At 41.1% G+C, this 14503-nt stretch overlaps 1 protein-coding gene across 2 annotated transcripts in view; it reads right to left on the bottom strand.

Annotated features, from left to right (window-relative positions):
• Positions 1-124: 124 nt before the first annotated feature.
• pkp3a (plakophilin 3a) overlaps positions 125-14503 on the bottom strand; it is a 17639-nt gene continuing 3260 nt past the window's right edge. Inside the window, exons 2-14 of one of the 2 annotated variants that reach the window (XM_013909601.1) lie at positions 13160-13337; positions 8357-8448; positions 7195-7940; positions 6158-6272; positions 5514-5718; positions 4549-4750; positions 4163-4280; positions 3568-3729; positions 3294-3473; positions 2480-2636; positions 2142-2337; positions 1943-2030; positions 125-1152 (exon numbers count right to left, since the gene is read on the bottom strand). In XM_013909601.1, coding sequence (XP_013765055.1) covers positions 1111-1152; positions 1943-2030; positions 2142-2337; positions 2480-2636; positions 3294-3473; positions 3568-3729; positions 4163-4280; positions 4549-4750; positions 5514-5718; positions 6158-6272; positions 7195-7940; positions 8357-8448; positions 13160-13337 — 2481 coding nt within the window. In that variant the 3' untranslated portion in view covers positions 125-1110. Of the gene's footprint in view, positions 1153-1942; positions 2031-2141; positions 2338-2479; positions 2637-3293; positions 3474-3567; positions 3730-4162; positions 4281-4548; positions 4751-5513; positions 5719-6157; positions 6273-7194; positions 7941-8356; positions 8449-13159; positions 13560-14503 lie in introns of those variants that run through there. The other variant, XM_013909600.1, reaches the window with a different exon arrangement.

The following is a 14503-nucleotide window of genomic DNA, read 5'->3' as shown; positions in this document are numbered from 1 at the left end:
CCTGTCTGAGCAGGAACAAATATGCAAACAGGGTGTGGCTGGCATTTTACAGTGTTGGTGTGCGTCTGTTTCGGCAGCAAATGGTGCTGTGCGCACACGCTAAAGAAACGCAAACAAAATGTCATTTCATTTCCAAATGTTTCTCTTTATTAGATGTTAAATATGCAGATGACACCTCTGCAAAAAGCATCAAACAAAGTGTCTTCTACTGCCCACACAGAAACACAAGGTTACCATTTATGCCACTGAGCAGCAACTGCTGCAGTTCAGGGATTTAATTTTTATACAATAGACTTTGCAAAATAGATTTACTGCACAATGGATCCAGGTTTGAAAGACGTTGACATCTACAATTTGCCACAGCTAATAGCTAAAATGACAAATACTTGGTTTCATCTGTCCTGCAACAAGTAATCAAGCCACCCCAGCATTAAGCACACACCATTAATTACAACAGAAAAACAGTGATTACTATAACAACATTGCATAAGAATAGAAATATGTATAAACAAAATTCCACATTGAATGACACCCCCCCCCTTAAGCTAATTTATTTACATCCAAATTTCTATAAATCTATGGTTTACATTCAAATATAACAGACATCATCTATCTGAAAACTACGAGTACAAAGGGCTGCTGTCTATACAACACACACATGTCATTTCTATGCAAAAGAAAAAGCAATATTTACAAAAACAAGGCTATCTTGCATCTGAACCGTAAGCGAGAGAGACAAAACAGGGAGTTTTGTTAAAACCTAAGGCACAAGTGTCCATCAGATTGTCCATCAACTGCTTTAAAACCTCTGTGACAGAAAATAAATCCCTGATTATACATAAAACGCATACAGTGATCTAACAAAGAGAGTAAATGCTTAAGGTGCAAATATGTGTATTAGAATCCATAAATTCTTGCACTGCATTGATGCCACTGACATTTCCTTTGGATGGATCCTCTGTTACTTGTGTATTGATATCCATAACATAAATGATTGCAGGTGAAGACAGAGCAGATGTTACTGTGGTATAGATTTCTGCCACTGAGTGCTGGTAGACTTCAGGATTGTTCGCTGTTGTAGAATTGAATTTGTCCCAAGTTACCTCAGCTTTAGATCAATAGCGTTGATTGATACTGTTTTGTGAATCCTTTCTGTAGCACAAAAGGTACAAACAAGATGTTATGATATTAAATATACTTCAAAACACAGAAAAACAACCTGCCGTGATCTTAAGATCATCTGTGCTCTTGTACTTACAGTATTATGCAAAATGTAAAGTAACGCAATGGAGTGCGTATCTGATTAATAAAATGAAAACTCTAATCAAAGCCAACATTAAATCATGTTTCCTGTTGTGTGAACAAGTTCATGAAGAAACAAGCTGTACGCCGCACCTTTGGGTGGGACAAGCTGCGATCTGCAGAAGGCAGTAAAATTACCTTATCCTTCTCAAGCCCTGAACCTGCCTGACTGGATATGTTCGCGTGTGTGTGTGTGTGTGTGTGTGTGTGTGTGTGTGTGTGTGTGTTTAAAGAGTAGCAGTGTGGGGTGTTAAACGTGTCATCTAACTGAGAGAGTTTTGCAGAGAATGAACAGAGTTTGTCATAGAATTCCCGTCACTCTCTCTTTCACACTCAGACATAATGTGCATGTACACACAAATGCACACAAGCTGATAAGAATGAGGGTGGGGCGGCGAGAAAAGAAACTGTTTTCAATGAATATTCACTTTTGTGTGGACCAGAGGTCAGGAAACTCTTTAAAAGGATTTTTTTTAAGTGTCAAAAGCTTGGAAAAAAATAGTAAACTGAAAATGGAAAGATTGGTGTTTGTCTAAATATATGAGGAATAGAAGGAAATTAGATGCTCTATCTTTGATATATTATTGATTTTTTCTTGCATGTCATGATTAGAAGTGCAGAGCTCAAAGCCATCTCTTACCGATTGGTACTGTCTGTGCAGCTTCTTGTAATGATACATGTTGGACAGAACTGTGGCCGCTGCTGTGGATGCCTTATTCTTTTCAAGGCTAGAAAAATATTTCATCCAAGGTTATTAAATGATACAAATGACTTCACACACAAAATTTTGGATAGCAACATTAAAATTGAACATCAGGAGTCTGGAAAAATGTTCCAACCTGCTGGTTTGTGAGTTGTGGATGCTCATCAGTTTTGGCAGGCCATCAAATTGGGCGATGTCTCTGGCTGCACTCATGCTGCCAGTCACCAGGTTATTGAAAATACCGCAGATGTTGACCACCGATTCGCTGGAGGGACACTTCTGATTTCCATTCATAGGCAGTTTATCCACCAGTGTGTTCACAGTCTTTTTGGCTAAATAAACCAATACAAATTCAATTTTGACAATCCACTAATTCTTAAAATTTTGCAAAGACAACGGTTTAGGGTTTTATATTCTGTGTCTTAGAGACATCAACATTTCTACAGAAGGGGAAGAGAAAAAAAAAAGACTGACCCATGTCGTCTTTATCGTCGGTATGGCGGGAAAGGTTTCGTAGGAAACCTGTGAGCGAACGCAGCTCTGTATCTTTGGCAGAACGAGGTACCATGTCTACGATGGTTGGCAGCATGCGTTCTTTGTCCAAAGCCATATCGCTCAGCACCGCAGGCCACTACAAGTTAAAGAGACAGAGCAATTAATGTATGAGATGGACTAATTATAGCTAATTATCAAACAACCTTTGTAAACTTTGCATTGTTAGAGATCTTTTATACCGAGTCCTTCATCTCTGTGTTGCTTGTGCTTTGATTTGTGATGATGTTATCACTGTGTTACTCAGCACTTCCTTGTAATATGTCTAATGTCCGTAACTGTGATGTCTTTTTTTCCAGTTGTAGTTGTATTTCCCCGAGAGCGGGCACAAGACAAAAAATGTAACTACGGCTGACATTAGTCCCTTATCCGGACAGTTTGGCCTTGTATGTACCAGCGACTCCTTTGGAAACATTTTTAATGGAATTAGCGGAAAAAGCAGTTTTGGCTTTCTCTGTGTTACAGTGCATCCAAGAAAACTTTATTTCATTTTGGTGAGTGAAATTCGACTGTTTTACTTTTCTTTTAGGTAATTGGACCTTATTAAGATAAGATGTACTCCATTTGTCTTTGATCTCTGAACCTCTTTATTACATTAAACACAACAAACTCTTTATTAATGCAACTTGTATTCCCACCACTCTGGGATGCTGGGTGATGCCACTGTAGCTGTTTACATCTTTTATATACAGTGTATGGTTACTACATTTGAATCCCTGATGAATTTGCTGCTCACCCTTTTGTCTCCAGCTGTGATGTTCTGCAGTGCTCCAGCAGCTGCTTCGCGGGTGTTACTGTTGATTTCGCAGTTTTTCAGCAATTCATGGTACACCTTCAAAATATCAGGATGCCAGAGCCACTCCATACCATTTGGCATTTTGGCAACTTGACCTAAAATTTGAAACTGCTTCTTTTTCTGTCAGTCAAAGAAATACAGGAGAAGGCAGAATTAAGATGTGCAGGATGGTCTATGTGCACTTGCTAATGGAGCGATTCTCACACGTGCTTACAGTTTTGGTTTTTCGGCTCTGAGGTGTAAAGCAGCCGATGGATTCGCCCAGCCCATTGTCCTGATCTCTGTTTGGTTCAATGCGGGCTAAAACAGAAGATGGAAGTTCGCTGTAGAGCTGGTAGGAGAGGTTCCTCAAGATACACACTGAATTCTCCACCCCCTAGAACAGACATACACACATCCAGACAAATAAGTACACAAAGGAAATTAGGCCTGTGTATCATTTTGGACAAAAAAACAAAACAAAAAAAACAACATATATAATATACTGCAACTCAAGTTGTCTTAGGGGAAATTAGACTGTAGGCGTTAAAAACAACAACAACAAAAACAAGCCTGTAAGAGGTCACTTATCAAACCAACTTGAGCACTATATATATAGTTTAAAAAAGAGATAAAAAGAAGGGTTTCACCTGGAGGACCAGGGTTTGAATCCCACATGAACGCCAACGTCAACACTGACTTACTTGTAGTGCTATTGAAGCATGTGGCAGTGCCTCGCCTCCTCTGGTAGGAGGGGCTTATTAAAAAAAATGTGTATTTTATTTTTTGCCTTCTCTGGATTTCTCCTTATTTTTTAGCTATTCTCCCACCTTTTCATCGGCTCTGTTTGTTTTGAGGCAGGCCTTGATGTAGTTCACCAAAGACTCCACAATTCCATTTGTTTCTCTCATCGACCGGCGGGTCTTTTCGTTCACGGAGCTCAAATTCCTAAGAACACAGAAAATAAGCAAGTGATTTCAGAGAACTTCTTCAGGTCAGATTGAGTGTTGTGCACATATAGATTACAGGACTCCTGGCACCAATGCATTAGAGTCAAAGGTAACTGGAGGCTGGAGTAATCAGCAAAAAAAAGCGCTGGGTGTGAAAAAACAAGCTTGCCAAATGCAAATGCAGTCATGGGAAAGGAAAAGCATACGCATACATTTTAATCAATCATGTAGCAGCTGGAGACGCAAGACACATAAATGAGGTGCACCTGAGGCATCCTGTGGCGTTGCAGAAGATTTCTGTCTCGGAAGGGGACTCAGGAGGGATTTCTGTGTCTGAATCGGTATGCGCAGTCCGACCCATCTCGTTTTTCGAGAGGGGGACGAGGATCTTTTGAGCAAGTGTAGGAAGTGTCGCTTTGGCTAGTTTCTCCTTAAGGTTTTCTTTGGATGAAAGGTTCCAAAAGATACCTGCACGAATATGGACAAATAAAAACTGGCATTTAGGCATACTATTGCTTCTTTTTTTTGTCATCAGCTTTTCTCAAATATGATTTCAGGATGTTTTTATTGATTGAGTTCAAGAAGTATGGCAACAGTTAACCAAAAAATTGGGGGAAACTATGTTTTTTCAGGCCAGCAGTGAGTTAAATGAACATTAATTTAAAATGATTTCACAGTAATTATTTAACCTACCATAGCTTAGCAGAAATATCCCCCCCAAAAAACACATGCCATTAAAATAAAATATCCATTTGAGGATTACATTGTGCTCCATGAATCAAAAATCTGTCATCTGCTGTCACATTTTGGAAGCCCACTGATGTTAATAAGTACAGGTAAAAGTTATTCCCTATGCCAAGGCGTTTTACTTAGCACTCTGTGTTGTGGCTTAAAGGACAAAAGTGACAAGGTCTTGTCTCATCAAAGGGGGCGGCTGACATACTGCTGCTTCACGGGCCCACACAGCTCCCATCCTCACCTACACAGTCTATAGACATGACAGCAGTTCCCCATCCAACTCTCTGTGTATTCAGACACGCCCCATGCCTTGCAAATCTCCACGGTGTGCTCTCGTTTGTTTGAACAATATCAATTTCAAAGACTGCTCTTTTTGACAATCTGATCACTTTAAATCCACACACTGACTTGAACCAATCTGTAGCCACTTCCTCTTGTGGGAAAGCTCCAAAACAATATTCTAGGTGCTTCTCTGGTGCATGCGTTGCAATACCTGTGATGTTTTTGCGGAGCTCGTCATCGTTCTCCTCAAGCGCCTTGACGAGCTCTTGGATGCCATCCTTCTCGATCAGGGCCGACTTGTTTTCTTGGTTCTCGTAGATGATGTTGCGTGTGGCACCAGTGGCGTAGCGCCGTACTTCTGGGTCTTGGCTGTTGAACAGCTGCACCAAATCACCAATGCCACCCAGTTGACGCACCTAAAGAGGGAAGGAAAAAACTGTTGGGCATTTGGGTATTTATACAATCTCTAGGACTGTAGGACTGGGACAGGGACCTAAATGAAATTATAAAAACTGAGAGTTGCTTCAATGTGAAACAATGTGAAAGGGTCATTTAATTCTTGAAAAAGTCAGAAAATTCCCTTTAAAAATTATTTTTGGAGAAGTTAAATCTGCCGACAAGAGATTGCCGCACTATCTCAAGTTAAGAAATGGAGAAGAAGAAGAAAAAGTAGAAGAAGAACTAGGACACACCAGAACCGAAGCCCCAGCTTATATAAAGTCACCAGAAGAGGAGAAACATCTATCAGTGGATGCTGGCACTTGAAGGAAAACAACTTTCATGAATGAGTTTCTTAATAGCACAGAGGAAAGAACTGAAGGAATTGTAACCATGAGTTTAATCAGTGCAAAGTACCTGGATTTTAGAGTCTTTGTCATTGTAACACTGATGCTGGATGTATGCGGCACCCAGGGCCTGCAGGCTGGGATCTTCCTCTGTCAGGTACTGCACTGCTGTTTGCATGTCCAACCTGACAAAGAAGCAAATAAACAAATTCCACACGGGAACTTAAAAAAACACTTTATTACATAACTTCCCTGCTGTTATGTTTGGTAGCACACAAAGAGACAGCTATTCGCAGGCGGTTTGTTACTTGTGTGCAAAATTGTGTTGTTGAACTTCTTCCAAATCGCACAGTGTGCTGCAAATCAGCTCGCCCTAACCACACGCTGTGGGATGTGTGAAATGTGAAGCTTGACACTGAGCTGCCACACCCGAAACCAGTCCTGCCACTATGGAGCCACCTCCCAATCCACAGCTCTTAGGAAACTCACTTTTCACATTGCACACTCCCCTTGTGAACTTAGCGACACATGAAATTTACGGCACATTGGTTCATCACCTTCACTAAGAACTTCAGTGACAAATACAGCAAACTGAGTCATGAGGATGACTAGAGAGAGGAGTGGAGAACCACCTCTGTTAAAGGACTGCTTCCAAATTGATCAATACGCCTCTGAGCTCATCAATTCCTTTCATCAGCACTTAAATGTTTTTTTTCTAAAGGTTGTGTGACATCACACTCATGCCAGTTTTCTTCATGCTAGCGTTGCTTTCTTTGCTTTCCGTTTTGTCTTTGACAGAAAAAAACGATGGGCTGAAGCTGAAGACCTGTATACAGTACACACACTAAACTATACTGAATTCTTAGAAAGACCAATCACTGTTCTGTTTTTCTAGGATTCTAGAATTCCTCTTACCCAACATCATTGGTTGTTGAGGTTGATGATGTTGATGACTGATAAAACCTGACCTATCAAATGTAAATATGGGCATTTTTCCAGACACTGACCTGCACCACATCATACAGTTATCACAAACTTCAGTACAGTACAGGAAAATCAGTGCTACCAATGAAAACACTGATCCTATGAATGTGAAAAGCTTCTCACTCGCTCAGGTTGCCCATGCTGGCTCCCAACTCCATCTGCCCGTCGTAGATGTCCATGCCCCTGCCCACACTCTGCATGCTCTTCACCGACATGGCACGGGACATGGTGCCTTGACGCTGCATCCTTAGGTTCCCCTGGGAGCCAGATATCGTGGACATCATGAACCCTCCGTCCACAGTGTCTCCACCTCCCCCGTAGATGCTCCCACCTGACGTCTGCTGCATGGTTCCAGGCATGGAGCCCACGCTCATCCGGTTACGGTTTGTAATCCTGCTGATGGTGCGGTGGGCCGGGCCTTTGAAGGACTGCTGTTGGACAATCTCTGTCCCACCTGCTGGCACCCCTCCGCCACGGGAAAGAGTGCCGCTTAGAGATCGGCGCATGGTTGACTGAAAGCCCGAGCTGCCTCCTCCTTGCATCATCTGGCTGCTGTAGCCATTGACCGCGCTCTGAGCATACGAGCGACCATAGGTGGCGTCACGTTCGGAGACTAAACTGCCAGCATCGCTGTTGTCGACACCCCAGCCCCTCATTTGCATTGGCATTGGCTGCATTGAATGCGTAGAGATTTCTGGGTCCATTCGTTTCATGGTCCCCATGCGCATTTCTTCTTGATAAAAACCCCCACCACCCCCACCAACAGCATAACCTGGACCTCCACTCCTCATACTCATCCTCTGAAGCCCAGCCATGTCTGGGGCAGCAGAACGGCTGCTGAAGCCTGACCTTTGAGACAGTTGCGGACCCTGAGGGTGGAGAGAGGAGTTACTGTTACAAACAGATGTGTAAAGAGAGTTACTCAATATATTTCACTGAACTGTAAGTTTGGATGAATCAAAAATATTTCTAAATCTATTCAGGGGACTGTTACGGAAACAAAGGCGAGGACACTGACGTGCATTAATCAGCCAGCGTCTTTCGAATTTAATCACTAAGATTGAGGAATCTAGTGAGTGGACAAGAAAACTCAGAGCTGATCTAATCACAGCCTACTGTGAAATACCACACACGCTGTGTCCTACGTGACATGTCAGCAAAGCCATCAGCTTTTTTAAGATGGGAGCTTCCAGCTAATATAACGTCTGGTGTTAGATTAAAGACTCAGTTTAATCATTTGTGTGTGTGACTATTGGGCTGAAAAAGTGAGAAACACTCCACTCACGATTGTTCTGGAACCAGAGTACATGAAGGATGATTTAGAGCTGAAACTTGGGTTATGGGTGTTATATTTCACTGACGATGAACCACCGTAATCTGAAAAGAAGCAAAAAAAAATTTAAAAAAAAATGTAATCCACCATTTGTCAGTGAATAACACATAATTACAACACATTAAAATATATTTATACACATTACAACTGCTGTATATAATTATGGTGTTTTGGAGCAGTCTTTATACAACACGTCTCATTCACACAACCACTTGTTTCTAAAAGCTTTTTCTATCCTCTACCTCCTGAGCTACAGTCACAAAAATGTTTTATAGAACCTTTATAATAATAAATAATAATCATTCTGTTTTATACAGAAACGTAAGCGATTTCTTGGTGACTAACGTCTCTGCTAAACCGCTGTTCCACTAAGTCAGGTAAGGAATCAGTAATTTGAGTGATTTATGACTTAACAGCTCATCTTTAGCCTAATCCTACTGCTACTAGTGTCAAAGAAAATCCCTTCTAAACCAGTCTAGACAAAAATGGAACAATGACAGCAGCAAGTGATTGGACTACAAAAATAGTTGAAAAAGTTCCCTTTTTTTCTTAAGAAACACTCTCCCATTTTTCAAAAAGGGAAGTTCATTTATACAGTACTTTCATTCTGAAAGTTGAATCAACTGCTGACTGTATTCTTGCAACTTCTAAGAGGCCAAGTGTGATTAAAAAAAGAAGTTCAAAGAAGATATTGCATGTCATAAAAAAGGCACTTTTAGGGTGGGATCAATCGCAGACGAAAATCCCACAATAAGGTGTGCCTCTTTAATTTACAACAATGTTTTACATGAAAGACATTTCTGTCTAAATAGCCGGTGTCGTGTTGCGCCGAAGACCAAAGGTTTGATTTCACACGGTGTGTTGCAGCAGGACCTGACCAGTCAGCAGGGCCGATGTCTCCGGTTACCTGTCCTACATACAAAGACATTTGCAGGTTTCTGTCAGCAAACACAGAGTATGCGAATGTTTTTTTGCTCTCCGTCCAGACTCAAATGGCAAGTGGTGACTCCGCTAGCAGCCATGGAGCAAGCTATTTACAGTGTAAGCAGGCTTACAGTTTGTCGACCCACATATCTAAGCTGAGAGGGGAATATGTCAGTGACAAAACTATGTTAATTATAAAGTAGCATCTATGGGTGTAATTATGTTTATGTGATTTAGAATCCCTTCCCAAGAAATTAATTCTGCAGCTTGTCATTTACTGAAACACAAAATAGAGCCATGACTTATTGGAGAATCATTAGTTTTGCGAGGATTTGGTCATAAATGTTGACCTTCTGGTGGCTGTAGGGAAAATGTAATTTAAGGGATATTTATGTGTTTATTACACTTGATTGGGATCAAAATGGTGACCAGAATGTGTCATTTATAAAATAAAATTTCAAAACTGAGGTAGTGGCAGAGGGACATTTATTAATATTATGTAACAGTCTATGAACTTGTTTACAGGCTGGACTACTAACATGTCATAAAACAGTAACTAGCTGCCAGTTTTCAAACTGTGATGTCTTCAACTCACCTTTTGAATGATCTAAAATGAGGTTCAAGCTAATGATTTGTATTAAACCCACTCATTCTGATTCAGAGTAGTTTTAACGCCTCTCCCATAACACTATTTATTTCCGCCTGGCTGCACTTCATACAATGAGGTGGTAAACTTGCAGAGATCGTTCATGTAAGCAGAAGTACATATACAAATAAAAGTACAGGCAGAAATGTTGTGCTATAAAGGCAAAGGAGAGCTCTTTAGAAGGCATTTCTACCAACTCTTTTTGCCTGCTAAATGAATCTCATTTTAATGTTAATATCATAAGAAAATAATATTAACACACGGTACTACAAATTTTATTACAACTTAAATTCTAATGAAAGGACTCCGCTTGAACATTTGTTATGCAGAGAAAAAGAGAATTAAAAGAAAATTATCACAATACATAAGATATAAATTATAAGTTTGTTTTTTGCCTCTTTGATCTCTTTGAGTGTCAGCAGCACAGGTGATGGACACGCCAATAGGACTGCCTTTTATGTGCTATTGTTAGCTCCATTTAGGTTCATTTTGGTTTGGTTTGATTTTGAAGGCGTGTGGTGACATGAAACTATAACTCCCCTAAAACGTCTTAAACTGGGGAAAAAAACAATCTCATTTAGCAACATGTTAGGAGTATAAGGTAGAGATGTTTGTGTTTAAATTAAGGCAGTAAAAGAAAAATGCTGTCAGAGAAACACAGACTCAAGTCATGTACCTGAAAAGTCTACTTAAGTACAGTAAAGATGTATTTTCATTTCTTCCCACATCAAAGACAAATGATGTGAAATGCAGGTGGGTGCGGCTGCACTGCTCACAGTCAGAGATGTCTCATCAGAGATGTTTCAGTGTATCTGAAACATGTCTATATAAGGTATATCCGTTCTTTATGACATCATACTGATCCAAGAGCAAAAAAACTGTACAAAACCTGAGCTTCTGGCTTGTAGACATTATTTTTTCAAAAAAAAAATCAGGTTTGTGTGGTTTTGTTGCCATGCATTGTATCTTAGTGTACTTAACATGCATGTTTCTGCTGAACCTGAGCGGTTTTACACCTACCATATATGTAAAGAAAGGTGGGCTGGACCGCGCTTTATGCTACTTTATTGCATACCACAGGTATAAAAACCAGACTGACACATTCTCGGGCCTGACCCCTGTTCTACCTTGACTACGCCCAACACACCTGAGAGCAACAGCCGTTACAACACACCCCCTGAAAAGTCCTTCAGCGAGGAAACTTTTTTTCCCTTCCTCTGCTGCCACTCAAAAAAAATGTACTTTGATCATCAAGCCAGGACTCCTTGTAAATATTTCCTTTTTCACCCTCGCTTTCTGCTGAGACTTGTCCACATACAGCTTGAACACTGTTCACTCACTGTCATAAATGCATAGCTGCAGCAGTTTTTAGAATTGGGACGAAGTAGAAAAAACATTCCTTGCAGAATCCATGAACCAGAAACCATGTGCAAACACTTACGCATTCATAATGAACTTTTCTAAAACCGCAAACCACTGAAACAGCAGCATTCCCTGTTGTGTGGTAAGGAATGTGCCTCTTGTAGATGCTTTCAGAAGATGATTAACATGAAGTCACAGTTAATGACAATAAGTTTTCTTCCAAGCTAAACCCAGGGCAAAGAATGGCACACAGAAACGCAGGCAATGACATATTTATCCGACACGTATGTTTCTGCAGCTGAACACAGCATGAACGTCATGTTCTCTCCGCTGAAGCAGGCGAGTAAAGGCTCAGGTAAACAAAGACCCAAGCCGTCAAGCTCCTCTGCCGTCTCCTCGCAGTTTGGTCGCACACAGAAAATTATGGAGTGCAAAGGTATGCACGGGATGATATACTTTATGGTCACTTTGGGCGAGATTTGCTTTGGCCTCAAATGCCACTGGCATGTAGCTTCATGCATCAGTCACGTGTGCAGTCATGAGGTTTAAGAGCAGACACAGGCCATGACAAGACTGTGAGCATGAGTAGCTCAGCTCTTTCACTGAAGTCTTATCATAAACTTTGATGTAACTACTGATCATACTAATTCCCAGCGCTTCAGTATTGCCTTTCATTCCCCTTGTGGGAGTGTTGTCACTGCTTACATAACAGTCCCACCTTGACTTTGACTGCGTGTCAACATGCCTCCGACGGACCAGTTATGATAATGTATCAACTGTGAACGGGCTGCACGAGCCCCTCTGGTATCTCTTGAACCCACCTACCTTTAAGCCAAGCACTACCTGAAACCTAATCCCACGGGTGGGGAGAGGGGGGAGAGGTTTTCACCTTAGTCTGCTATCAGTGAAGTTCATGAAAGGAGCACTTGTTCTGGCTTGTTACACATTAACCGTTTCTCCTCTGCAGAGACATGACATTGAGTAAAATGGCTGCTGCTGGAGCTCATCTCAGAACAAAACGCAAATTCCTCGAAGAGCTGACGAGAAAAAGGAGTCCACAGGAATTCAGACAAGCATGCAGAACACCCCCCACCCCCCAGGCCATATCAGTTGAGTGTCACTCTTGCATTTGAAACTATTGGCTCGGAGTCAGACTTGGAGGTCTGAAAAGAGTTTAAGGAAAAAACGAATCGAAAGAAAAACAAATTAATTTTATCATTAGGTTTCTATTTATTAGACAAATAAACAAGTGGTGAAGCAACAGGGAAGTAGTTTCTCTTTCAAGCTGTATTGATGGGCTTAATCATTTGGGTAATTTTCACAGTAAAAAGTGTAAAAGAAAATGAATGCAGCCTCTTAAATGTCAGCATTTTAAATTTCCTATGGGTGTTGGAGTCTGTAGATGAATCCTTTTATAGCTCAGCGTGAGCTCTATGAATATGTCTTGTTTCAAAACTCAAACCAAGCCTTTCTTGGCTGGAGTTTGATATGTCTGGACATATAAAGATCATGCTTTTATTACCTGGCATGTTTACTACCTGAGTCAGTGTGACAGATCATAATGTCGTCAAATAAGACCAAAGGAAACATGGTCACAGGACTGAGTGGTCTGATTAACAACTCATCTGTATCACTCAGCACTGCTGAGCACCTGTGCCCGCAGCGCCAGGCTGGAAACTTGGATTGTCACACTTAATTCCGCCACTTGTCCGCACTGAACACAGACCACCTCACACAGCAGCTCTCAATTGGAAATGCAGAGCAGTGAGAGAGTGTAGGTGTAACTCCGTGTGAAAGCGACTTAAAAACTCGTTGATGTTTACCTGACATGGCGTAGTGTGAGGTGGATCCATTCTGACGCGGAAGTGTGGACTTTTCCGCCAGTCTCATCTGGATCTGCTGCTGGACGCGTCGCGCTTTCGCAGAGTCGTCAGACACAGAGCCCCCATTCCCGACTTTGATCTCGGACGGGAGGGCGTAAGTTGAGACTGAAGTGTTGGGCTGTAAAGCAGTCAAAAACACGTGCTCTGAGCCGACTGTACTCATGGTGAAAAGTTAAAAGAGAGCAAAAATAGGTCACACACTGCCGCGGACAGGGTGCCTGCGCTCTGCGTCGTGGCAGCTCAAACTGTCTGTGGTCAGACGCACCGAAAGAGCCGAGCTCTGCAGCCGGAGGTGGAGCCTCAGAGACGAGTCACACTTACTACCTGATTCACAGGTGAGCTGCTCCCCCTTTAGATAAGAGTCCGATAAGATGGAGAAGAATCCAAATTCTCGCTGACTCAGTCAGTCATTTGAAGGTTTTTCAAAACAGTCATGCGAAGTTGATTGCATTTTTTCCCTACTTCACTGGAAAATACCAGAAACCGGGACAAATATGGAAACAACTCTTTAAAACGGTTGTGGGAACGTCAGCTTCCGTTTTTGTTTCGTTAAGTTGTTGATTTTTTTTTTGGTTTTGTTTTTAAATTGACTCATTTTTTTTGTAGTAACGATTTTTTAAATAGAATAAATACATTAAGAAGATTTATTCAAATACTATAAAGCTGAATATTGTATTCGAGTATTTCTATTTTAAGTGGTAAGATGACTTTCAAATTGACACTTTTTAGCGTCAAGAGTTCACACACAAAATATAGCGAGCGATGCATGTAACAGTAATCGAGCAGAATTTTTAAGCTAACTTTCATTTTTCAAATTTTGGTAGAAAAATGTGAAATAGCTGCAGTGATGTATTGAAATATGCAAATACAGTATATAAAGGCAAAAACAGTCTGTGGAGTTCTGGCGAGCTTGAAAGTCCAGATTTGGTGTGACCACCTTTATTCTTTTTAACACAGTCTGAACTCTCTTAGGCAAGCTTTCTTATAATTTCTAAAGTAGTCTTTAGAAATAGTTCTCAAGGCTTCTTGAATGACATTTAAAGCTCTTCTTTGGATGTTTGCTGCCTTTTCATCTGCTCTCTGTGAAGATGATGCCACACAGCTTCAGTAGTGTTGAGGTCCAGGCTCTGGACTCCATGACTGACAGTGTTCTACTGTGTGTTTTTCTATCCAGGTTTATTTTTACTGTACTGGCAGTATGTTTGCAAATAAGACACTCAGCAGATGGTAAAGCATGGTGGATCCAAGTCTATCTGTGTTCATAATTCTATCAATTTTGACAAG

Source organism: Pundamilia nyererei, unplaced genomic scaffold (assembly GCF_000239375.1).
Source record: "Pundamilia nyererei isolate P.nyererei 1_Seehausen unplaced genomic scaffold, PunNye1.0 scaffold00027, whole genome shotgun sequence".
Taxonomy (NCBI): domain Eukaryota; kingdom Metazoa; phylum Chordata; class Actinopteri; order Cichliformes; family Cichlidae; genus Pundamilia; species Pundamilia nyererei.
The sequence above is the reverse complement of the archived record's forward strand: the minus strand, read 5'-3'. Positions and strand labels throughout refer to the sequence as shown.